At 31.2% G+C, this 25,471-nt stretch overlaps 3 protein-coding genes across 7 annotated transcripts; all 3 read right to left on the bottom strand.

The window, feature by feature from the left end:
* Positions 1-6,455: 6,455 nt before the first annotated feature.
* Positions 6,456-8,689, bottom strand: LOC107472007 (BTB/POZ domain-containing protein At3g05675). The gene is made up of 2 exons (XM_016091578.3): positions 8,599-8,689; positions 6,456-7,744 (listed from the first exon to the last, which is right to left on the bottom strand). Exon 2 carries the CDS (start codon positions 7,505-7,507, stop codon positions 6,638-6,640), a length of 870 nt encoding a protein of 289 aa, XP_015947064.1. The 5' UTR covers positions 7,508-7,744; positions 8,599-8,689; the 3' UTR covers positions 6,456-6,637.
* Positions 8,690-9,490: 801 nt separating this feature from the next.
* Positions 9,491-21,141, bottom strand: LOC107471837 (ABC transporter C family member 2). 3 transcript variants are annotated; one of them, XM_052255923.1, is made up of 20 exons: positions 20,822-21,141; positions 20,611-20,676; positions 19,918-19,992; positions 19,696-19,803; positions 18,971-19,105; positions 18,306-18,412; positions 18,125-18,218; positions 16,806-16,973; positions 16,556-16,696; positions 15,646-15,846; positions 15,439-15,537; positions 15,191-15,343; positions 14,376-14,761; positions 13,754-13,934; positions 13,230-13,553; positions 11,671-12,427; positions 11,346-11,467; positions 10,489-10,734; positions 9,938-10,361; positions 9,491-9,754 (listed from the first exon to the last, which is right to left on the bottom strand). In XM_052255923.1, the coding sequence occupies exons 2-20, from the start codon at positions 20,671-20,673 to the stop codon at positions 9,675-9,677; spliced, it is 3,864 nt and encodes a 1,287-aa protein (XP_052111883.1). In that variant the 5' UTR covers positions 20,674-20,676; positions 20,822-21,141; the 3' UTR covers positions 9,491-9,674. The 3 variants fall into 3 exon arrangements, with proteins under 3 accessions (XP_052111883.1, XP_052111882.1, XP_052111884.1); XM_052255922.1 differs by having other exon boundaries at positions 15,439-15,846; XM_052255924.1 differs by lacking the exons at positions 19,696-19,803; positions 19,918-19,992; positions 20,611-20,676; positions 20,822-21,141 and having other exon boundaries at positions 15,439-15,846; positions 18,967-19,104.
* A 12-nt stretch (positions 21,142-21,153) lies between these two features.
* LOC127743249 (ABC transporter C family member 12) lies at positions 21,154-24,384 on the bottom strand. 3 transcript variants are annotated; one of them, XM_052255927.1, is made up of 8 exons: positions 24,217-24,384; positions 23,995-24,066; positions 23,028-23,206; positions 22,650-22,689; positions 22,178-22,334; positions 21,934-22,048; positions 21,769-21,849; positions 21,154-21,635 (listed from the first exon to the last, which is right to left on the bottom strand). In XM_052255927.1, exons 1-8 carry the CDS (start codon positions 24,319-24,321, stop codon positions 21,578-21,580), a joined length of 807 nt encoding a protein of 268 aa, XP_052111887.1. In that variant the 5' UTR covers positions 24,322-24,384; the 3' UTR covers positions 21,154-21,577. The 3 variants fall into 3 exon arrangements, with proteins under 3 accessions (XP_052111887.1, XP_052111886.1, XP_052111885.1); XM_052255926.1 differs by having other exon boundaries at positions 21,964-22,048; positions 23,995-24,383; XM_052255925.1 differs by having other exon boundaries at positions 23,995-24,382.
* Between the last annotated feature and the right edge of the window lie 1,087 nt (positions 24,385-25,471).

The raw sequence follows: 25,471 nt of genomic DNA, 5'->3' as shown, positions 1-25,471 counted from the left end.
ATATATATATATATATATAACAAGCTCAAGTCTCTTAAAATTTTCATAAATAAAAAAATAATTAATTTATATTCGTACAATATATAAAATAATTACTATATTATTATTATATTATAGATTAAAATTCACTAATTTAATTTTTTTTTATTTTTAATATAAGCATTAGAAATAAATAAAATTTTTATAACTAAATGTAGTGTAACAAAATATATATAATATTAATTAGTTCTTAAAAAATTCTAAAAAAATAGTTTCTTTCATTTTAGTAAAATAACTATTATTAAAGTAGACAAATTAATTATTTTCTCCTCATATACAATTTTTTTAAGACATAAAAGTAATTAATTAGGACATTGGTTAAAATAATTAAAGTCACTATTTCATTAAATTTTTAATTTAAAGAAAAATTCTAGTTAATTTTCGTATAAAAATTTCGAAATTGAAAACATTGATAAAAATTATGTTGAATTTTGATTTATTTGATTCTCATTTAAATTAATCACTACATAAGTTACAGTTCTATTTTGAAGTTATATTCGAGATTTAATCTGATTTTTAAAGTTTCAATTTACTTAGTTTGATTTTTTAACTTAGGCATTCGTGACTCATATTAGGGTTTTAAGTGTTTAGTTAAAAAAATAAGGTAAAAAATTTTCAATTGTCACATCAAATAGTCGCTAGAATGTATAATGTAGCAGTCGTTAGTCCATCTCAACATGTCGTTAACGATTTTGTGAGACAGTGACAAAAATAAGATTAGGAACCAATGTGAGTCATAACTATTAAGTTGGGAGACTAAATTGAGTAAATCGAAATTTTTGAAATTAGATTGAAACATAGTTGTTAGAACCGAACCAGTGATCGAACCGGTCAAGTTACTGGTTCACTGGTTTATTGGTTCAACCGATAAATCACTAGTTGGACCGATAAAACCGGTCTCACGTAAATATAAAATATAAAATAGTTAAAAATTTAAAATTAAAATTTGAAATACATATCTTCATAAAAGAATCAAGTCTCAATTTCTAAAAATAACTAATATAAAAAAATCATAAAATTTTAATACTACAATAGTATCTTATTTTGACACAATAAAAAAATAATTAATTCACAAAGCCTATCATCTAACTATAATATCAGTAGATTTTAATACTAACATCAAAACAAATAATCTTAATCACAATACTAGCAATAAAATAGATCAAGTAAATTAATAAATTTTTAGTGAAATTTATATTTATATTAATAATGGTATATAATTAAAATATAATTAATTTTAAAAATAGAAAAAATAAAAATTAAATTAAATTAGATATTTATGTATACTATATAATTAGTATTTGTCAAATATAATACTTAGAAGTGCAATGACTAAGTGGCAAGTAGAGGTTACTTTTGTTTCAAGGTTCTTGGTTCGAGACTTTGTGTCTTAAAGTATCTCAAACAAGCCCCTGCAGCTGGTTTATTTTTCTCAACTTCCTCAGATTTGCAATTGACAGTGTCCAGATCCTCTTCAGAGGCAGAGTATCGTGTTCTTGCCTTAGCAACTTGTGAAGCTCAATGGCTCTCTTATCTTATGTCTGATCTTGGCTTACCTTGTTCTAGTCCTATTCCTGTCTATTGTGACAGCCAATCCGCTCGTCACATTGCTGCCAATCCCGTTTTTCATGAGCGTACTAAACACATCGAAGTCGATTGCCACGTCGTAAGAGAAAAATCTTCATCAGGTCTTATCAAACTTTTGCCAATTTCCACCAAAGAACAAAATGCTGACATCTTCACCAAACCACTTGCACCTGCTCCTTTTAAGACTTTCTACATCAAGTTGGGATTGTTGGACATCTATTCTCCCAACTTTAGGGGGAATGTATGAGTTTTGTGGCGGTTGTTAATTCAGATTGTAAGTTGTCAGTTTTGTCTCAAAACTAGCAACTTAAGGCGGAATGTCATTCATATTGTTAGTTAGCTAAATAAGGAACGAAGAAGATAGATACAAGTTTGTTATAATTATTAGGCAGAAGTTGTTATAATTATTAGGCAGAAGTTTGTTACTTAGTATGGCTTCAACTTGTATATAAGGGTGAACTTGTTACTTCTGCAGAATAAGAAAAACAACTGGTTCATTCATAATGCTTGAATAACACTTACTCTCTCTCTTCAAATCCTCTTCTTATTCTTCAAATTCTCTCTTCTTACTTCTTTGCAATAACACAATTAAGTTGTTGTGTTCATAGATTAGATGTATTTATCCGTATCTGATATGTAATTTGAGAATATGATCTGATCTGTAATTAGATTGGATCGAATCGGATCCACACTCTAATCAGATAGAAGTAAATATGTTTAAAAAAGTAAACAAAAAAATTATTGACTTTTTTTATAAAAATAAAATTTTTTTAACATTTTTTATTTTATGGATATATTTGATATCTGATCCAAACATAAAAAGTGCGAATATCGAATTTGATCTAATGAGTTTAGTGCGGATTGGATCGAAATTTCAGCCATATCCCATCTGTAAACACCCCTAGCAATAATAACTAAAAAATTATAATGATTATATTTTTAACTAAGAGGAAGTGCCAAAAAAAAGTACTACATACAAGAACATTTAATCAAATATTAAAAGACAATTTTACTTTAAAACAATTGGACTTTTATATATATATATATAATGTAATAATAATAATAATATGATAATTGTTTTATTTATCACACAAATATAAACGTTTTTTTTCTATGATCTTAAGAAAGGTTTTGTAAGTCCCTAATCTTGTTATCGATTTTTGTAGTGTTAGCCCTCATATTATCAATTTGATTTATATATAATTCGGATGATAAATTATTTGGTGACGTGCTTCTTTTTTACTTTTTTACTGTGATATACTTGTTTATTATTATTATTATTATTATTATTATTATTATTATTATTAAAAAATAATAGGCCAAATTATTGCCATAACATAATAGAAGTATGGAAGTTTATCATTTTTCTCTAATAGAGAAAATAAAATTCTTTTCAATAGTTTATTTAAGGGCAATTTACATATTTAAATAAAATCAATGAATCCTTTACCCAAATGTGCAAAACAGAAATAGTTTATGTGGTTGTGCAAATTCGATTATTATATAAACCGTGGGAGCCAACCACGTTTACTATTTGAACATAAACCGTGGCTGGCAGAGACGGTTTCTGAAAGGAAAAAAATGGGAGAAAATAAAAAAAATTATGAACAAAAAAAATTAACCATCCTGATAATTTTTTATATTTTTATTCATATTTTAATTATAAACATAAATATAATTTACTTATATTATTTATGAAATGTGACTATATATGTAGATAAAATTTAGTTATATTAATTATATATAGTTTCATTGTATTGTATTGCTTATAAAGTTAGATTATAATTATGACAATAGAATTGTTCTTGTATTTTTATATGAGTGACTAATTGGTGGTGTTAAAACATTACTCTTAATTATAAATAAGATTTATAATTTAAAAAATCAAAGACTCAATTAAAAAGATACGAAAAAATGATATTAAAATATTCTAACTCTTTAAAATAAAAAAATTTGAAATTCAATTAAAAATTATTTAAAATTTAAACTCAATAAAAATTTATATTCAATGTGTTTTGTATTAAATATATTTAATGACCTATTATATCATCTTGGTTGAAATTAGTTTTTATAATGTTAATTTTTTAATAACACTTTATTAAAAAAAACCATCTTTTTATAATTTTTTAAAAACTAATTAATATTATATATATTTTGTTACATTACATCTTGTTATAAAAAAATTATTTATTTCTAATGCTTATATTAAAAATAAAAATAAAATTTAAATTAGTAAATTTTAATCTATAATATAATAATTATTTTATATATTGTACGAATATAAATTAATTATTTTTTTATTTGTAAAAATTTTAAGGTTATAGTCCAAATTAAATGCTTTTTATTGTTTTTGAAAAGAAAATCTTTTAAGGAATTCAATAATAGGATAAAAAACACAAATAAATTAATGGAGGATAGTTGTTACATGAATAAACCAAATTGAAAATTGATTCACGAATGAGCCAAAGCATACTTATATGTAATTCGAACCTATTTGGTTCGAACTCCAATTGCATATAAATCGAACCTATTTGGTTCGAACTAGACCCACATAATTCGAACCTAATTGGTTCGAATTACACACGAATTGGGCTATCTCATAATTCGAACCTAATTGGTTCAAATTACTAAGGAATAAGTGTTAATATGTTACGTGCATGGGATTGTAATTGAAATGAAACAAATTTAAAATGTTGTAACATATACAGAAAAATTATTTATTATATAAAGTTTATAAAAAATATCTTTAAAATTAATTCTAAGCTTTTTTAAATTATAATTAATGTACTCTTTTAATTTTTAAGATTACTTATATTTTACTTATTATTTATTGTAAAAAAATAATTTATTTAATATATTAGTATCTGCTTGCGTTTAATTGTATGCCTCGTTAAAAAATGCTTCTAAAATCAAATCCTTTTTATTTTTTTTAATAATTTGATTACAAATTTTTATTTGTTTTCAAAATCTTTTTCTTATCTTTATTTCAAAATTTCAAAAACTTTACTAACAATTAATGTGATTGATTCAATATAAAGTGTATTTTTAATTTAATTCCAATATTTAACTATATAATCTCTAGAAACAGCGATGAGCTAAAGAAATATACACGTAAAAGATAAAAATCAAATTTTTTATTGACATTAAAAAAATGTTTGTAATAAATTATATATTCATTGAAATGGAACAAATTTAAAATGATGTAATATATACGAAACAATTATTTATTATATAAAGTTTATAAAAAATATCTTTAAGACCAATTCTAAACTTCTCTAAATTATAGTTAGTGTACTCTTCTGATTTCTAATATTACTTGTACTTTTCTTATCACTTATTGTAATAAAAAATTAGGCCTTTTTTTTTTAAATATATTAGTCTCTGTTTAGTTTTAATTTTCTGCGTTGTTAAAAAATGTTTTTAAAATCAAATCCTTTTTAATAATTGCGTTTTGATGTTATTTAATTTTCGCATCATGTCTTACTTAATTTAATTCATAGACTAATTTATTCCCATGTGTGTTCAACAGACATTTCTTTTAAAACTCCTTAAACGAAACATATTTATCAATTACAATCCCATGCACGTAACATATTCACACTTATTCCTTAGTAATTCAACCCAATTAGGTTCGAATTATGAGACAGCCCAATTCGTGTGTAATTCGAACTAATTAGGTTCGAATTATGTGTGTCTAGTTCGAACCAAATAGGTTCGAATTACATATACTGATATAAGTATGTTTTGGCTCATTCGTGAATTAATCTTCAATTTGGCTTATTCATGTAACAACTATCCTCCATTGGTTTATTTGTGTTTTTTACCCTTACTAATATGTGATGAGAAACACCGAATAAATTATATAGAAACCAATTAAAACACAACATAGAAACATCTTTAAAAAAAGATGTTTTAAGCGTCTTTATCTGAGTGGCCTCCTTATTTTAATATCTCAAAATTTACTCATTTACTAAAAAATATACATATTTTAAATAATAATTTTAATATATATTTCTACTCTTATATATCGATAATGTTAGAAAGACAAAAAAAAGACAAAATTTATCTTATTTAATATTCATTAATTGTTGATATATCTACTATATTAATAACTAATTTTCGATGATTGGTTTGATTAATGCAAGAATGATTGGTTTAATTAATCCACTAATGACTTATATTTATACGCTAAAAAATAATAAACTACTACAAGTCTATAAAAGAAAGTGACATTGTAACAAATGTGCATTCATAGGTTCACACTATAAAAGTCAGTTTCGATACCAGAATCATAACTGAAATTGTAATGTATTATAGTATAGAATTTCAATTTCAATTTAAAATTTATACTTGATTCATTAAAGAATTAAAAGATGCACTAAAAAAAAAAGGTGGAAGCTATTCTACGTAGATGGTAAGGTCTGCTAGAGCCTGGTACGGCACTAACATTTGACGTAGCTTTCTTCTACCTCGAAAAGTCACGTGCCTATATCAAGATGACGTTCTAACTCACGTGGCAACATGCCATCTCAGCCATAGCCACAGCCACAACCACGAAGACGATGAAAATGATGGGTTCACCTCATCAAATGTGCGACAAGTTTAGGAGGATTGTTAGAAGATGGTAAAATTGTAGTCGAAAATGGTTCAGATGTTTAAATCGTGTGGTGTTGATTTGAAGGATTCTCCTAAGAAATTGGAGTTAGAAATGAAGCAACTCCAAAGCGAGAAAGTGAATGATGGAAATCATGAAAACATGGATGGGATCTTCAACTCCAAGATGTTGGGATAAAGGGAAAAATGGAAAGCATAAAAACAAGAGTGGGATCTTCAACAAGGCTCAAATACCAATATCATTACCAGATACCAAGCAAGGAATTGAACCTCTCCATTCAGCTAGTGTGCCATATACGGAATCAACTCCTCCATCTGACATAATAATGTTCATTATACAACATTTGGAGCTAAAACTATCCAAACTACAATTTGAAAGAAGAGGGGGAAATCAAAGTCAAGCACTGATGACAGCATCACTATTGCCATCTAAACCTTCCACTAATCTCCTCTTCGCCGACTTCGTTCTATAACACCAGACCTCGAAAGCCTCACTCAGGTCCGGGTATCCGATTTCTCTGCTTCTAATCCAGTCAGCAAGAATGTCTGCTTGGTCGTTTGATGGCAATGTCAATACCAATGACACAATTGCTCCCTCAATGGCCTGGCACAAATCTTGGTCCATTTTGTAAGGAAAACCATTCTCCTCTGTGCCTTTTGAATCCAGCAACGGCTTCATTTTCCGAATATACGGAAACCAAGACTTCAGCAATTGGACACGGCATGCTGCCGGAAGAATCACACCGCCATAACCAACCGCTTCCAAAACTTTACATGTTACCTCTATCAGCTTTATTTTCAGGCCCCACATGACCTGGTCAAGCTTCTTGTCTTCAACAATTCGCAAAATTTGATTAGAGATCGCAGCCCAATCAGAGACCAAATTTTTCATTAAATCCATCTTTGGGAGTACATTGCACATCCATTCAAGATCAGATAACTTTCTCATTATTCTATCATTATTATCTGCAGTCCCAAGCTCAAGGGAGGGGACCAACAACAAGGAAGCCAAGTCCTTTTCGAATGAATTAATTGTATTGTAAACACCCGTTCTTACCACTGACTTAACTTCGTCATCAGCCATGACTATCAGAGTATCTTTGTCTTTACTTAGCATGTAGTCGACTTGCTCCTGTGCAGATGTTCGGAGCACATCCCCAAATGGTAAACACGACCCATCAATAGACATGGCGATGCGAATGGCTGAAACAAATATATCTTTTGCGATAACTAATTGTACAGGTTTAATCTGATGTGTAAATGACATGGCTATTCAACTCAGTTTCAAAACCACATTTAACTTTGCAAAACCACGGTGCTCCTTCCTCCAGATGATATCTAAGTTTAACACCCTCGTGTTCTCACAGCAGAAAGCAATTTCAATGAATAAATAATGTCACACAACTCCAAAATTACACTTGCGGTTGTGGCAATGTAATGGCTTTAAAGGATGACAACATGAAAACCAGGTGATTCTTCAAGGGAATGCCATAAATTTTACAATCTGCATCAACGAAAAAGCTTTTAAGAAGCCATATTTCATTCGAATCTAAATAAAGTGAAGCAATAGTAATAATCCTATCCCTGAATGCGAGTGATCATCACTAATAGAAGCATGGAAATATTAGCAACAGATTTTTAAGTTTCAAATGAGCTTGATAAATTCCAGAATAGATCATACAATAGATTTGCTAACATTATAAAACTTAAATCGCCAACAAAAAAAAAATGTACTAGTAGCAATAATAGCGGCATACTATACCTCACAAAAACAAAGCATTCAGTTTTAACCAAAAACGGAATCATCAATAGTGTTGCAATGGATAACATTGGTTTAAAAAATTTCGGCTTCAAAACTTTGGTTAATTACTAGGGGAGTATTAGTAATACTGGCACTTCCCTCTTGTGTACCTTTCCAATTACCCTCCATCCTCATTATTTTATTTTTCATAGTGAGAAATGTTCAATTGCAACGATAATTTGGCGATAACATATAATTTGAGAAACGACATTATCAATTAAAGAGTGACAGTAACTGGTGCAAACATTGGTAACTATAGCACCTGCCTGTAAAAATTCCTTTCTCTACACTTGCTAAATGTTGAAATAATTAGTTACTTTTTAAGATTCTACGATAATGATTGTATCTACTTTCCATCGTTATGTGGAGGATCACTTTCAGGAGATACAAGCAAGTTCCTATGAATTTAGCAGCTTATGAAGGAAACACAAAATTGACAGCACGTGTGCTTAAGCAACTGAACTAAAATCCCTATTTTGAATCGAAGTAATTGAATTGAAAATTTGAAATCAATTGAGAATTCAAATCTACTATAACTACTCTAGTTCTCTACGTACCTTCGCTAACAATCTCAGTCGAAGGAATCAGCAGCGGCGTTCCCGAGAAGAAAGAAATCCAATGGAGATTCAGATTAGGTACAAAATGGCGCAGAAAGACGGAATGGGCCATGGGCTTTATGAAGTAAGTATCGGATCCGGGTCCAATTTAACCCGGACCGGCCCATGTATTTTAAAGATCATGGTTAAAAATTGTTAAACCATAGTTTTAGTTAAATAAAATTATTTAATGATTTTTAATTATTAATTTTATGTGAATAGTTACCTCTACTAAATATTAGTGATATATTCGTAAATTTTATACTTTATTGTACTGAATGGTAATATTATTTAATATTTTTTAATAACTTATAATATTCATTAGATTAAATACAGAATAAATAAATAATGATAATTTTATTTTATGTTATTTTTAATATTTATTAGATTAAATATACTCTGACTTCATATACAACAGAAATGATTTATAAAAACAACAAAAATAGAAGTAATTATAAGAACAAGAGTTGTGCATTTAATTAAGAATGAGAATTTAAGAAAAAGAAACAAAATATAGGAGCTATAGGTCCTTTTTCTTTCTTTTTTCTTTTTTTTGATCATTGGAACTACATTAATGTTATGTGGAGGTAATTATAGCTGATATTATATTGAATTGGAATGTTTGGATAAATTTTAGAGGAAGCCACATCAACAACCATTACATTGCATTAATAATGGCTTTGAATATTTCTGTTTGTATGTATTTTTTCCTTTCAAATCAAAGATGAGAGTTGAGATACTGTTTAAGGAAAATGAATCTAGTGTTACTGTTAGTTGAAATAAAGACACCGAGTTCAAATTAAACATATTTTAGCTAACTATTTAACTTGTGATATTTGAATTGGGGGATAAATTTCTTCGAAAATGTCTTTATTCTTAACAAATGGAATCCTATTAAAATTCTAAACTTCCTAAACAATACAAAAGCAATATGATGAAACAAAGAGGGAGATGATATCTAAATAGAAAATAATATTATGATTGCTGCATCCCTCTGAGATTTGATTGCATATTACTGCTCTCCACAACTCAAGATGTCAGTGAAAGGACCTTCTTTCAAAATCAAGTTCCAATTGTTGAATGTTTTTCGGATGTAACTTGATCAAGACAGACAAACCTGAATGGATAAATTCATTTTTAATAAGTCAATCATATAGATTAACTTTAATTCCTCAAATCAGAGATATTTAATTATATAAATCAAAAGGATTAACTAATAATATTAACTTAGGCATGCACATAAGAAAATCCATTCATCAGGATGAATTTTTCTTCATGAAATTAATATCATTATGTTTACCTTCAACTAATTGATGAAGTGTAGACCACCATCTTTCTGTAGGAACATTGTGTTTAACAAGTGTCTGTTGTATAACATCATCATGCTTCCCTTCCAGAACTTCCTGAAGTGTTGTCAACGCGTCCTTCGTTTTTTCGAGGAAATCTTTGTTGTCTTTAGTTTCATTTGGGCTTTGAAGGTTAAGATGCAATGAAGAAAGGGTTGCAGCTATAGCACATTGTGTAGCAGCAGCCCAGTTGGAAGAAGCTAACTGTCTCATTTGATTTTCAAGTCCCTTGTTTTCTTCATTAGAATTGTTCACAATCCTTCCAAAAACTAAACTACATAAATACTCAGCATTTGCAGCTCCTGTACTTTGAACCATCTTGTAGAATGCACTTGCTTCATTCGATAAGAGTTTGTCCGGCGAGTCATACTCAAGGACCTGGAAACAACAGAGGAAAAAGATTAATCTTAATATTGAATTTTCATAGTTGACTTGAGGCAAATGTGTTATTTAAAATACTGCAGATAGAAATCAGATGTTTGAAACACATGGAACTTGGAACTACCCGTCCAGAATCGAGCAATAGAATCCGATTGCAGTCAATAACTGTATTTAGTCTGTGTGCAATGATGAGCATTGTGCAGGACTGAAACTCTTGTCGGATGGTTTTCTGTATAAGAGCATCTGTTCTAACATCAACAGCAGCAGTCGCTTCGTCCAGGACAAGAACCTTTGATCTTCGAAGCAATGCTCTGGCTAGACTTAATAGTTGCCTCTGTCCAACACTAAAATTATCTCCACCCTCCAAGACCTTAGAGAAGCACAAAAGAAAATAACCAATCACATTTCAATTTTTCCCCCTAATAGAAAAACTTATAAAAAACTTACCTCAGAAGAAAAAAAAAGCAATTCTGTAATCTTGGTCACTCAGACAACTGACCACAAAAAACTCATATCTTTCCAACCTTTTTTTTTTCGTCTGTCTGTTTCCAATTTATCTCCAGTCAAAATTAGATACATTCATACATGTTCCATATCATGATTGATGCTTCATTTATATAAGATTAATAAAGCATGAATACAATCATCTTCATCTTCATACTAGTATTAGGCAAGCACAAATTTACAATACTCTTTTTCAAAGATTTCTAAACGTGATGTATATTATTAATCATTCCATCAACAGAGGAAAGCAAAAAGCAGTTATAAATTGTGTATATGCTATTAACAGTACAATATTGGACTCTCGGCTTCAAAATGTGCTTACAATCATGGTAAAACAAGTAACAAGAATAATAATAATAAAATGCTTCCTGGAGACAATATTCAAAAGGCTTAGCAAGTGGAATTAAATAAGATTATGGCATGATGTCCAAGCAACCTGAGCAGACTCAATGACAAATTATAACATAACCTTTGTACCTGTGCATCTAGACCAAGTGGATTTCTTCTTATTACATCCTTCAAATGTGCCCTTTCTAAAGCTTGCCACATGTCAGCATCATTGTGTTCAGTAAATGGATCAAGATTGAAGCGAACAGTTCCTAAGAGAAAGAGTGGTGACTTAGAATGAGATATTTTTAATGGAGTTCAAAGAGAATGTTTATTCAGATAGATGAACGCTAAAATATTACAACATTCCTGTATTCTCATAATTGACTTGTTTGCAGTGTTTATGCAATGTGATCACAAATGCAATTTAAAACTATTGTAACAGTGGATCAAGATTTCGAGTTATAGTGCATACCAGAGAAAAGAACTGGTGATTGAGGTATGATAGTTAGAACTCTTCGCAAATCTGCTAGTCCAAACATAGAAATGTCAAAACCATCAATAATGATTCTTCCACTTTGTAGCTCAACGATACGGAATAAAGCATTAAGCATGCTAGATTTTCCTGCACCAGTTCTTCCAACTACCCCAACCTTCTCGGTTGGCAATACCGTAAAGGACAGTCCATGCAAGACTGGAGGAAGTTCAGGCCTGTAACTCAGGACAACATTCTCAAACTCAACTAAACCAGATGTTGGCCATCCTGGTGGTGGACGGTTTGTCTCAATTATTCTTGGAGCCTCAGTTTCCAAATCAATGTATGTGCCAACACGCTCAACAGCATTTAAACTATTTTCAGCTCTACTTGCTTGTCTCAGGACACCACTCAAGAGACTTGTTATGTTTAAAGTATAACTGAGAAGAAGGCCCATTGTAGATGCAAATGCTGCCTGGTTTTCAGATCTTCCATTTTGCAATACAGCAAATGTAGCTATGAACCAAATCATGAGCCCTCCTAATGATTCTAACCTTATGGTGAGCCAACGGTTTGAACTAATATTCACAAGGGTAAATCTGATATTTTTATCCATGAATTTTCCATTAATGTGAGCCATTCTATCATATGCTTTGTAAGCGCGTATGCTTGCCAAACCATTCAACGCTTCTCCAAAGTGTGCATAAACAGGAGATCTTGTAATTGAATCCAAACGCTTCACTTCTCGAGCGGTGCTCTGTCATGAACAAAATATTAGTACAAAAATTCCATGCATAAAAAAATGACCATTTAGTGTAAGAAAGAAAAAAAAAGAAACATGTTATTCAGGTCTGTCTTCACAGAAAGATGTTCTCTAATTGAATGCCATTTTGACACTTTCGTGGGTGCTTAGATTTACATATACTTTGCTTTGCAACTAGTTAGTCCATGTCAATAACTTTTAGCATCTCTCTTTTAAATTTAGCAAAATACATTATTACAAAGGCAAAGAGAAGTGAAAGTGATGTGCATGATCTGGCCTGCAGATAATTCTTCCTGCCAAACAAAGGATTGGATTTAATAGTTTTGGCTGCTTGGGTTATATGTGTCAGGTTTCTTTTGGACAAGGAGACCATTTGGGACAATGGTACTGTGATTCACTCGGGCTTTTTGGAGTACAGTTTATGCATCCTGGAAAAGTTTTCGGAGGTTATAAAAGTATTTCAATTTCTGGAGATGTGGATATATGATGTTGTCCCTTGTAACCACTAGTATAGACTGCAAAATAATACTAAATATTTCTAGCCAAATGAACTTCCAGAGCAAAATCCTAGGTGTTTGAATAAATTGTTCCAGAAAATTTTTAATATCCACATCAAGTTTGTAGAAGCCCCATATACAGTTACTGTTCATTTATCTCTGTCAAAGTTCTGCACAACTTGTACTCCAAAAAACATCAAACGAATATGCAATGCAAAAGAAGAAAAATAGAACATACATGGCATGGAAATCACGTGCACAAGATTTCTCTATAACTAAGCTGAAGATGTCGAACCCACCTGGTAATATATATAAGCTCCATAAAAGAAGATCAGCAATGGCATTATAGCCCACAGAGATATTGTGCTCACAGTGCCAATGAGAACAAAGGTAGAAAGTAGCTGCCAGAGTTGCCCCATAAACTGATTCACCAAAGTAGAAACCATGGTGTCTATGTCTCCCATGTCTTTTGCAAACCTGTTAATTATGCGGCCAACAGGATTAGTTTGGAAGAATACCATTGGGGCCCGAAGTATTTTATCTAGCATTGCATCATGCAATCTTTTTGCAGCACGGAGGTTAGAAATGATCAACCAATAAGAGTTTGCAAGTGTTACAGCAACCTGTTTCCAGAAATCAAAGAACATAAAGAAAAGAACTTTGCTATGTTAGGTAACAGTGGAAAGTTTCTCGAGTAATACATTGTTCTAGCTATAACAAAGCTGAAAAGATGCTAAGTAGATTGTAGAAAGTCGAAGCTTGGAAGTTGTTGAATTGAACTGAGAATGTACAAATGCTAAGTAGAAAATCGTTGTAGAATGACCTGTCCAAAGGAGAAAAGTGCATAGACGACAAGAAAATATACTGGATTATAATCTGAAGTGGAATCTTGATCTGTCCAAACACTTAACCATGTGCTACTTGAAATTCGAAGAACTTCTGTTAATGTGTAGCAGGCAAAGAGTATGAAAACTACCCATAGGCCTCCTAATGCAGATTTATACCTGTGAATTGCAATAAACAATTAGAATCATAACAAGAGAAACTAAATTCTGTCCAAGCAGAAAAATAGTACAATCAGAGCTAGTGGTCTCAAAAAGTTAGAAGACTAGTTATATACAAACATCACAAAAAATCAAGCATAAGCGAATTAGTATACTAGCATCACATGGCTGTGATGTATTGATTTCAATAAATGAAATAGTGTATTAAGATAGGAATTAGTACAGGGACAAAATAAAAAAGCCTCCATAAGCTACAAAGAAAAGAGACAAAAAGAGAGAGAGAGAATAAAGAGCCATGATTTTGTCATTTTAATAGAAGGGATGCCATGTAGTCCTGACAATTTTCGACAATCAATCATGTTTTCCATACTCTCTTAATAAAACAACTTAAGTAAAAAACTTGCTTTAACATATACATGTTTGGTTCCATGGCCATCTTACCTCGCCAAAACTTTCAAGCTAACCACACCAGTCTCCCGCTCTTCTTGCTTAACAAGCACTGATTTGCGTAATTTTCCCTTCTTCTCATAGCTTGTGTCGTTTGGAATCTGAACAAGTGCCTCATTGCTCGAGGTTGAAACATTAACCTCGACATGGTCCTCTCTACCTTCATTACTCTCTGATTGTTGTTCCATTTTCCCAGCATTTTCCATTAGTCTCTGAAATAGATACCCACACTTTGATAACTCCTCAAAAGTTCCCTGCTCTTTAATCATGCCGTCACTAAGGAGAATAATTTTATCCACTTGAGGGAGAAGATGTAGCTGGTTGGTGACAAGAACCCTTGTTTTTCCTCCCAGTGCTTCCTTTATACAGTTTTTGAAAACCTGAGTCATTGCAAATGAAATTATATGAACTATGAGCACATGTATTCTTACATTCTCATAATCAAATTCAACAGTATATCTGAAATCAAACTATATACTACAGTCTACAAGACAAACACAATCTTATGAGCATACTGAAAATTCAACTTTAAGTCATTAAGTGCTACATTGGTGGAGAAAGGTTAAATTCCCTGCTTCTTGCTGTCAGGTTATTGCTGGAGATCCCCTGAATTTTTCAGCATACCTCAATTTATCGATGATAAAAATTGGTTGGAATGTTGGATTTAATTCTTACAATCTTACTCATTAAATTGACAATTTAATGAAAAAATTATTAAGCATGGAGGCACTTTTAAAATTTGAACCACTATAAATTATGATTCAATCATAAAAGAACACTTGTCATTTGTAGCTTGGTAAAAATAATACCTCATGAGCAACATGAGCATCGAGAGCACTTAAAGGATCATCGAATATATATACATCTGAATCTGAATAGACTGCCCTAGCTAAGGAAACTCTTTGCTTTTGTCCACCACTAATATTGACTCCTCTTTCTCCAATCTCTGTAAAATCACGTGCCTGAAAAGATAATTTAAAATGAAATAAATAAATGAAACTTCATAATAGCTCAGAGAATAAAATCTTTAATGAACATGGAATTTATGAACACTAACTGGTAATAAGTTGAGATCATGCTGTAAAGCAGTGACATCAATGGCCTTCCAATATCGTTCATATTCGAATTCTGACCCAAACAATATGTTTTCACGTACCTGTAAAAAGATGTGATTTAGAAGTAAATTGCAGTATTTGTTTCGTTTGAATTTATTACAAAAGAAATAAGTAAAAATGTTTAGAAGCATAAGCAAGCTGCAACTGACTGTAGCATTGTAAATCCATGAAATCTGAGGAACATAAGCAACAGTGCCTCTAATTATAGCATTTCCATCATTTAAAAGAGGTAGCTCTCCAATCATTGTTGAAATAAGTGATGTTTTTCCTTCTCCAGTACCACCAACTATTGCAACTAAGCTTCCAATTGGTATTTCCACATTGATATTTGATAGTGTGGACTTCTCTGCCTATAAATCAAACAGGTTTTTCATAAAGGTCATGTGTGAACTTCAAATATCCAAATTGCAAATAAAATGGGTTGTTAGAACTAAACAAAGTATTTAGTAATATAATATTAAAATATTTTGATATCATTCAAAGTCTTTGTTCACTCTTTTCTTCCATTCCTTATCTTAAGACTTGAATACACAATCAAAACAGAGGCTAAAACAAACCAAAAGTGAACTTGCGTGCCCCAAATTAAGGATTTTACCTATCATTATTATTCATCGACACTTCATCGAAAAAAAGAACAGGATGTTATTTCGGTACCTAGAAGTATTAGTTATGCAGATGATAAATCTGCTCAGCATGAACCTACTCTATCAAAAGCTTAAGTTATTTGGTGAAAGCAGATGGATAAGATTTTTAGCTTAATGTTCCTCATCATACAAGAGCCTTGAGAAGTTACTGGCCCTTGGCATGAAAGCATTATGAAGCTAGGGACCATTTGCATTAATCTTTCAATACAAGAGACATTGTTTTCACAAAAGACAAATCTGTTCAGTTATCATTCAAGTAATATTAAAGTTGTCATCTAACATTTTCCTAACATCTTTTCCTTCTTCATTTTGAAAATCTAAATGCAATAAAATGTGGCTACCTATATATACCAAAACAATTAAACAACTTTATCAAAACAATGTCAAAGCACATTACTGTCATTGAAAAATTGACCTTTGCATCCCATGAAAAGTTTCCATTTTTTATTGATATGGCTGGAAGTCCTGGTACAAGAGGTGGATTTTGCTTTAGATTTCGCTCCTCAGCCAAGAATAATTCTTCCAGCCTTTGCAACGATACATTTGCATTTGCTACCTGTCAAACTACAGGGTCAATAATGCATGAACTTAATCCCTCCAAACAATCTCATATTTTACATAAAAAACTAAACTGCTAATGGAATGAAACAAGGTCCAGCAACAACCTGACTTAGTAAGTTTGGTAGCATGTTTAATGGAAAGCGCAAAACTGTGAATAGAGATAGTGAGGTAAATGCCCTTGCAGGAGTCAATTCTCCACCAAGTAAAGTAAACATTCCAAATGAAGTTACAGTCACAAGAACTGGGATGCTATTTAGAATAAAGGTATTGAGCTGCAACAAAAGACAAGATATGAGAAAGCTAAAAATTTCATAATTTAGAAGAATTACAGAAGTCAGACAAAATTTTTATCAGCATTTCGAAAATTGGCTTTGTTATGGAGGGCAAGCATATTTGGAAACAAGAAATTCAGGAATAAATCTCCATCTAACCAGTAGCACAAACTGAAATTGAGCCCCTTACAAAAATTGTAATTCAAGTTCAAACCAATTATGCATTGACATCAAGAGTTCAGCTAACAAAAGCATTATAAATGTTACCATTACTGATTTTAATTTGTGGAGAAAGAGATAATATTAAAAGGGGTTTTGCTAACTTGCGCCCTAAGGGCATAGGTTAAACATACCATAAAAAGAAATATTTTCTAAAAGTTATTACAAAAATTAACTTTTTTACATTTTCAATACATTGAATACATTAAAAGTGTTAAAAAGTTTCTATTATTATATTTTTAAAATGTACCCTAGGGCACAAGTTAGTTAAATCATATTAAAAGAATGGGATCACATGAAAACTTTTTACTCTGTTGTTACCTTGGAATTAGCCCTATAAGTTAGCATCAATAGGCATGCATTGTCACATGTATAAAGAAGGATCAATGTGGTATATGCACCAAGAAAATACATCCTACATACAAAAATAAAGACTCGCAAATTTAAAGATATAACTACCATTGTTTCCCCACAGAGGATATCAAAATAGCATTCAAGAGTTATTTCACAAAAAGCCATATTAACATATACTGTTTGTAATATAGTAAAGTTCCTTTATGTATCAGTTAGGATCAAATAGGCATAATTAGTTTCTTCTTTATTGACATTGTAATTATGAAGAATGATTACTTCCGTGTATATAAAGAACACAAGCTGATGAGGTTCGCCCTGAAGTATTGACAGAAAATCACAATCTACACATATCCAGTGATCCTTGTAAACAATTTTATTATCATGGCCCTTTTAGGCCATCTTTCAGTGTACAGTATATTGTTGTTTCCAGTTTTGATAAATGAACAGTCCAATGCTCATCACAAAGAAAATGTAAATGATTATTAATCTCAAATTCATAAATCATCAACATAATAATAAACTGGATTACTGAAAAATAAGGGGCGTTCATAAATCTAAAATCACATCATGGTCCATACAGCATTTAACAGATGTGCTTTGCGAAACCAAGATAGCTCATAATCCCGTATGCTTTGTACTCTACATTGAAAGCTTGTTTCCCATGCATAACATCTGAATCATTTCCGAATATAAAAGACATTTGTTAAGATTCTATTTGAACAAGAAGGTCAAACGAACTTTGTTTTAACGTGTTCATACTTTACAGTATCCATGGCAGCCAGAATTTCATGCATGATACCAACCCTCTTGTCTGTTTGCTGCAGTCCTTCTTTTGTCAGTTTTCTCATTTTGGCAATCACGTATGTCTGTTTCCAAAAACAATAACAAAAAAAAAGGATTTGTCTGTATATTCGAGAAGAATTGCCTAAATATACAAAGAATAAGCCATTATTGTAGAATGGAAAACATAACAAACACAATTTTCATTAATCCTAAATTATAAACTATGAATCATTTTGCACCTTGTAATGAAATTCATCAACTTTGACCTTAATCTGCTATATCTACCATATATCTACTATATATCTACTATATATCTACTGTATATAAAGGGGATAGAGGAGAGTTGGTGTCCAATTTTTTTTCCTAGAATACTCTTCTTCATATATTAAAATATGATAAAATATTTTTTTTTAAATATTTTTTCCCATGCCACATAGTTGTGCAATGATCATGGATCCTAAGACGGATTGTGACACAACTTCTTGGTATCATTCTACAGAAATCCCTTTAAAGCTGTTTCTTTGATAGCTATGCCAAGAAACTTTTGTCTTATATTCGGCCAAAAATGAGAGCGCAGTAGTTTAAAAAACTGAAAAAGCGCACACATGCACACGTGTGAAAGAAATCATATATAAACCTGCCTGTAGTGGGACAATGAGAACTAGCATTAGCGATCCAATAAGTGAAGCAACGCCTAGTTGCTGGTATAGGAGAACCATTGCTATGATGATACGGAATGGTGCTGACCAAAGTCCATGAAGTTGTTGACATATTTGCTGAACATTGAAAATGAATAACAATGAAATTTAAGCCATCAGCACATTGACTATGCCTCAAAGGGTAAGAAAAAGATTGCAATTTATATTAAATATTTATAATACAGATACAGGTATATTGAGAAATTAAACATTATTATTGGCTTGCTTTCTCTATCAACCTTATTAAGAATAAGATATTATTCTTAGTTTGAACTACTAAAGTGTTGGGCACTTTTCAATGGCTGTTCATTACGCCTTTGATATGAGGAATAAAACCTTCACACCAGAAGATTTGGATTGGTTTGAGCACCAGAAAAGATAAGGCCCTTTCTACCATCCTACGACTATATGGGGATCCCTGCCATCCCCCTTGTTGGAACATGATGGCAAACACCACCAGTCAGCCTTAGACTAAACTCCAATGTTCAACAACTTGATGAATACTTGATGTCAAGACATAGGTAAAAGACATTTTTGGCTAGAAGCACCAATGGAACAACATGCATTGGGGAACTTTGCATAAGCCGTTAAGGTAATGAGTAAACCTGTCCCTATGCCAACATGTTTTCGCAGAAACTCATGTCTCTTAGCTTAAGCAATGAACTAACCTGTAGTGCATTGGCGTCTGTAGTTATCATATTCATAAGTTTCCCAGATGAGAACTTCTTTCGACCTTCATTAGTTAGCCTCAAAGATTTTCTAAATATAGCAGCCACCTACATGGTCACATCATACAAAATGTGTAGCTAAAATAATAATAATAATAATAATAAAAGAGATCATACTTTATTTAGGCATCCTAACACTAGATGAAAATGAAGCTGTCATACCAAAGTTGATCTAAGCTGAAAACCAACACGCATCACATTCTGGAAATATTGAGCTTCACATAGAACACCAAGTGACTGTAAAGAGACATTAAATGTGTAAGAGAAGATCTTTGAATAACTGACCTCTATTATCTAGTTTCACTTACAAAAGTTAATATACGAGATCAATTAATTGCAGGTATTATTTACAAGAAAAGTGATTGAAGGCTTTACAAGATAATTAATATTCAATATGCTCTCCCTTATTAGAGATATAACTATTTATATTGCCTCCTTCTATCAGCTTAAGCTTTTGCGATGAGTAGTTTCATGACATGATATCAGAGCTTTATGTCCGAAAGATCTAAAGTTTGATCCTTGGTGAACCCCAAAGTGAAAAAATAGCATAAGGCAAATAAAAGAAGAAAAGAGGGCCTATGTAAAAATCAAGCAAACCTAAAAGAGGCTTAAGTTTTTGGGATGAGTGATTTCATGACATTCCTCAAATTAGAAAATATAGATCATGTGTCAAATATCTTCAGTGTGCTTCTCCTATGAGATATAAATAAGGCATAACCATTTGCTTTTGTTTATGGGCCTTTCAGTTAGAGAAGAAACAGTTGCCAGAAAAAAAGGAAGAAAGAAACAAACGCAAAACCAATATCAATATCTAAATGAACAAGGTATGAAAACTATATGAGATAGTAGCCATACCACTCCAACAAATATGGAGAAAGCATAGATATAACCAATCCAAGATGGATCTTGATTTTGCATTGACTGCGTCATCAATAAGAAAAAAAGTTTAGAAGTTTTAACAAATTAATATACATAAAATACATTATTCGTAAATTCATACTTGCAAAAATTAAATAAATAAATAAAATGTCGTTTAACAATGAGGAAAAACTTTTCGAACTATTACTTGAGACTTGGTGTTCCAATGATGATCAGTGCATGTCTATCAGATACGTCCTGATTGGCTGTAGGGTTAATGTTAAACATTCATGAAAAAGTTTTAAAAATCGGTATGCATGCAGCATTCCTGATAGCTTTTGTCATAAAATGATCTTTCATTCATGTTGGGATTTTGTTGACACCTTTTGCCTATATATGCATGCATCGGGCTAGAGTGATTCAACAACTAAATTTTTTTCTCCTACAAATGTTCATTCAAATCTGATAGTGGTGAACAAAGAATATAATCAGTTGAGATATTTTGGGATAAAACAAATACACTTACATTTAACAAACTAAACATATCACATAGTTAACTTGCATAATACAATATTTTGCATATTCCATGCATAATATAATTTCATATATGAAGCAATTTGCACACAGTAAGGTAAGCCTAATGAGATTACTGGTTGCAAAGAACCAATAAAATTGACTTTTGCATTATCCTCAAGCCCAGGTGTGAGGGGTGTGCGAGACATTTAATACCACATTGAGGCCTTCACATATAAGTTTATTGCTTAATCGTTTTGAAAGTTGGTATTTTAGTACTTGTCTTTGTTTATTTGGAAAGATTATCACCTCATGCTTAATTAACTTTGACACATCAATTTCAATAATCTTATTCCAGTTTAAATTAGTGAGAAGGTTGAATTGCTCCACCTGCATTCAGATGTCACTTGTAATGTGGAAATGTTTACGTATTTATTTGAAGCTGTTTAAGTTAAAGGTCAAAACCGGGGATCAAAATGTTCACCTTATAGATGCCTCCCCACCAAAACCTAACCAAACATTCAAGTCAAATTGAATAAAAGAAGAGACATCAATGTTACTAACATCATCTTGGCACGTCAAAGCAAAGGTAAATCATTTAATTTGGAAGATAATGTATTGAGAAAAAAACATAAATAGTACCTCTTCCCTAAGCTGTTGTTCAAAGATCTTAAAAGCCACGGGTTAGAGCTTTGAAATTCTAACATCCAACACTTTTGAAACCTACAGAAACCAAGAATTTGTTTAATTGTTGTGTGCTGGATGTATTGATCTCATGCAGAAACACAGAGTATGCTGAATATAAATTTTTCTGTTAATGTCTCTGTCTGATCACACTTGTCTAGCTTCCAAACATCCTTTTCTTTGATGGGTTTTCTGTAACCTTGCCGCATGAGTGGAGTTACCCATCCAAAACATAATCCTACAGTAAACGAAAGTTGACTATTAATTTACAAGGATAGACAATATAATTATGTGAAAATGTAGTTATATCGAATGCAGACATTGGCAAACTCTTAATTTATAACAAGCTCAGTTAAGAATTACATACTAGAGAATATATTAGCATGCATCTCAGGGAAAACTTGTTCCTCTCCACAAAGTAGTTCATACTCAGCATTGTCAGGAAGCTCGTCTTGCGTTGTTATATGGCCATCATACGGAACCAAATTAGGTACGTAAACAAAAAGCAATGTACCAAACAAGACCTGCATCAGAAAAGCAGCCATAATTAGTCCATTGTTGTGTCTGACTGACTCAATACCATAACATTATTCAATTCCCAGTTGTTTCATCACATTAAGAATTGGTTTACAACCATAGCTATCAGTGAAACTATTAAACATTTCAACCATTTGAGCATATGTCAATATGTTACCCTTAATCATGAATATCGGCAGATATGCAGTGTTGGAATGTTGTACAAGGTATTGTAGAATGCAACTGATTTTGTATATACCTTCCTAATTATTTCTTTTCTAATAAAACTTCAAAAAACGATGGAGGGAAAATCAAATATATACCTGGGAGATAAAAGTACTAAGGTACAGAAACAGGGCAGATCTGCACAAAAAAAAAAACATAAGACTAAATTTTAAGCAGAATATTCCAATACATTCACCATTCTATAAGTTACTGCAGTTAACACAACATTGAAGAAAAATTCATTGCTTTAATAGACTTGTATTCTTCAATATTGATCATTCAGAACTGAGTATTTCCAAAGTCAAATACCTCTATGAATAACTTGTGGTTTTGATAACCATGGAACCTATCTAGCAATCATAATTACTAGATGAAGGCTTCATGGTCCTTAAAATGCTGATCAGGCTTGTTCTTTGCATACATTTTAATGCAAAAGGTAAAAAGGTAAAGAGTAGTCTTGAAATTAAAAAACTAACCTACTGCAGTAATCTTTCACTGACAGAAGAAGGTTAAGCAATACAACATCTCCAACCAAAACATAGATAACTCCAAACCGCACCACCCATCTAAATTGCCGGATATAAACCTTGGTTTCCAATAGAATGAGAACTATCATCGAACACCATGTAAGCGCTTCAACTATCAAGGCCATTACCTGCAACAACACAAGAATGCACATGTTTATAAGCTGCATCCTCCATTAGATAAACTAAAGCCTTAATCAAATATCAACATTGAACGCAACTAAGGAATATAGTATTCATGCATTGCCAAGGTTGTGTAATACGACACAAAAAAGAACTCTTTTAGCTGTGGAAATAGGGAAATGTTAGATAAATATCCATTCATATACTTCTATTTAACAATTTAAGCTTTTAGGATGAATGGTTTCCTGATATAGTATTAGAGTTTCCATAACCGAAAAGTCTAGAACTCTATCAATATCCTTGTTGTCTCATTCTTCTAAATAAATAGATAAAGAATTTCCGCATAAGGTCAAAAATAGAATCATGCATAATTCACATTTCAAATTTAAAATAAACTCTTACGTATGAAGACATCTTAGATATATAACCATTCATGTGCATGTATCAAATAACTTAAACTTTTGAGACGAATAATTTCACGACACAGACACAAGATCTTCCTGTCCCAAATAAAAAAGAGAAAGTCTCAGGGCAGCACTTTCATTAAAATTTACCCAGCATTTAACCATCAAGAAAAGAGTGTATAATTCCACACCATTAGATGTAGTCTCACACTATTAAAAATACTAATGATGGTTAATTAATGGCTATGAATCACAAAATGTGCTGGCTCCTAGCACTACTGAATAAAAAATTTTCTTGTACTTCCTATACTTCTTGGAAGTGATTCTAGATTTCTGTTTTTAAGAGATAAAATCCGAAAGCAACCTAGAGCATATATGAACAAGAAACCCACCTCAAAAGGAGCAAATCCAGTTTCACCATTCAAGTTAAATGCTGAAATTCCAGTCAACAATCTCAACAGAGGCTGAATAGCACAATAAGAAGCCAACAATGCGAGAACATAATTATACCAATTAGAACGCAAGGAAAACCTCTGAGCCTTTGTGTTTGTAGCAATAAGCCAAATTCTATAGAAGCAAAGTCCCATAAGAACGAAATTGGAGGTTGAAATTACAAGAGTATTGATTGAACATGGCGTATAGGAACCAAAGGCGCTATCAACTGCTTTGGCCCAAACACTGTTTGATTCAGGCTTGCAGTACCAAACAAATGGTTCCATGAGTGATGCTCTCTGTAACTGAAAGGTGAAAGGGAGAGAAGTTCATGCGAGACTTTAATAATTAGGACATTTTGGCGCTAAGTTCAGTAGAATGATAGTGACGTCAGCAAGCGAGGGAAGAGGGAAATCTAAACACTCAAATATGAGTAACGACATCGATGCTGACGTCACTGCTGACGGATTGACCAATAACTTTATAAAAAATAATTCATAATCGATTTAAGTGAACTTGATAATTGAGAGCCGTAAGATGATTTGACTAAATTTTTATCTAATAGTTTTTAACTATTAATTTCATGTGAAATTAACTGCATTTGAATTTTCAGTTCAGAATAATTAAAATTTATTATTTTTTATTATTATTTTAAATATAAATAATTAAAAATAATAAATTTTAATAATTTTTTAATATTTTTTAAATTTATTATATTTTTTAATTATTTATAATAGTTTTTTTAAATCTGTTAAACTGACGAATAATTACTGCATATACAGATTACTACATATATACAAAACGAACAAGTGAGCTAACTCAAGTTGTTTCTCTAAATTTATTATTACATCCAAGTAAAGTGAGTATTAGACTTTCGGGCACATCACATTAATCATTCTAATCATTTAATATTTATTATTCTTAAAGGTTCCTTTGATATGTTGACTTTTGTTAATGGAATAAAATTTTTTAATAATTTATTTATTATATTTTATATTAATAATTTAAATTTAGAATTTAAAATTTGTTTATCTTTCATAAAAGTTTTTTTNAAGTTAATTTACATCTTTATAATTTAGAATTATTATTGTTCATATTTCTTTATAGTCATAAAGAATAATTTAAAAGTTTATAGATAGTATTTTCATAGAATTTCTCAATTTACTTATCTATTTTTTGTTATATAATGAAAAAACTCTTATGAATTTAATTTTGATGAATTAAATTTTTTTATACAAACATTGATTTGCAGATAATTTTTGCAATGAACATAAAATAGTATAGTTATTAACCTAACAAGGTGGAAACTCAAGTGCAGTCGACTTCACGTGAATTTAATACTTGAGAGCTGTTAGATGGAAGTTGATAATTGAGAACTGTTAGATAATTTGACTGATTTGACTAAATTTTCATTTAACAGCTCTCAAATATCAACTT

The sequence above is a fragment of the Arachis duranensis genome, chromosome 10 (genome assembly GCF_000817695.3).
Source record: "Arachis duranensis cultivar V14167 chromosome 10, aradu.V14167.gnm2.J7QH, whole genome shotgun sequence".
In the NCBI taxonomy this organism is placed as follows: domain Eukaryota; kingdom Viridiplantae; phylum Streptophyta; class Magnoliopsida; order Fabales; family Fabaceae; genus Arachis; species Arachis duranensis.
The sequence above is the reverse complement of the archived record's forward strand: the minus strand, read 5'-3'. Positions and strand labels throughout refer to the sequence as shown.

What these genes read in the sequence shown, in the direction of transcription:
- LOC107472007 (XM_016091578.3), bottom strand. Translation starts at nt 7,507, where the DNA reads ATGTCATTTACACATCAGATTAAACCTGTACAATTAGTTATCGCAAAA.
- LOC107471837 (XM_052255922.1), bottom strand. Translation starts at nt 20,673, where the DNA reads ATGCAAAATCAAGATCCATCTTGGATTGGTTATATCTATGCTTTCTCC. An exon ending in AGCTTGAAAGTTTTGGCGAG is followed by an intron (nt 13,935 to 14,375) that starts GTAAGATGGCCA and finishes TGCAATTCACAG; the next exon opens with GTATAAATCTGCATTAGGAG. An exon ending in GAGCTTATATATATTACCAG is followed by an intron (nt 12,428 to 13,229) that starts GTGGGTTCGACA and finishes TGTTCATGACAG; the next exon opens with AGCACCGCTCGAGAAGTGAA.
- LOC127743249 (XM_052255925.1), bottom strand. Translation starts at nt 24,321, where the DNA reads ATGGAACCATTTGTTTGGTACTGCAAGCCTGAATCAAACAGTGTTTGG. An exon ending in GCATGCTAATATATTCTCTA is followed by an intron (nt 22,049 to 22,177) that starts GTATGTAATTCT and finishes CGTTTACTGTAG; the next exon opens with GATTATGTTTTGGATGGGTA. An exon ending in ACAGAGACATTAACAGAAAA is followed by an intron (nt 21,850 to 21,933) that starts ATTTATATTCAG and finishes TGGTTTCTGTAG; the next exon opens with GTTTCAAAAGTGTTGGATGT.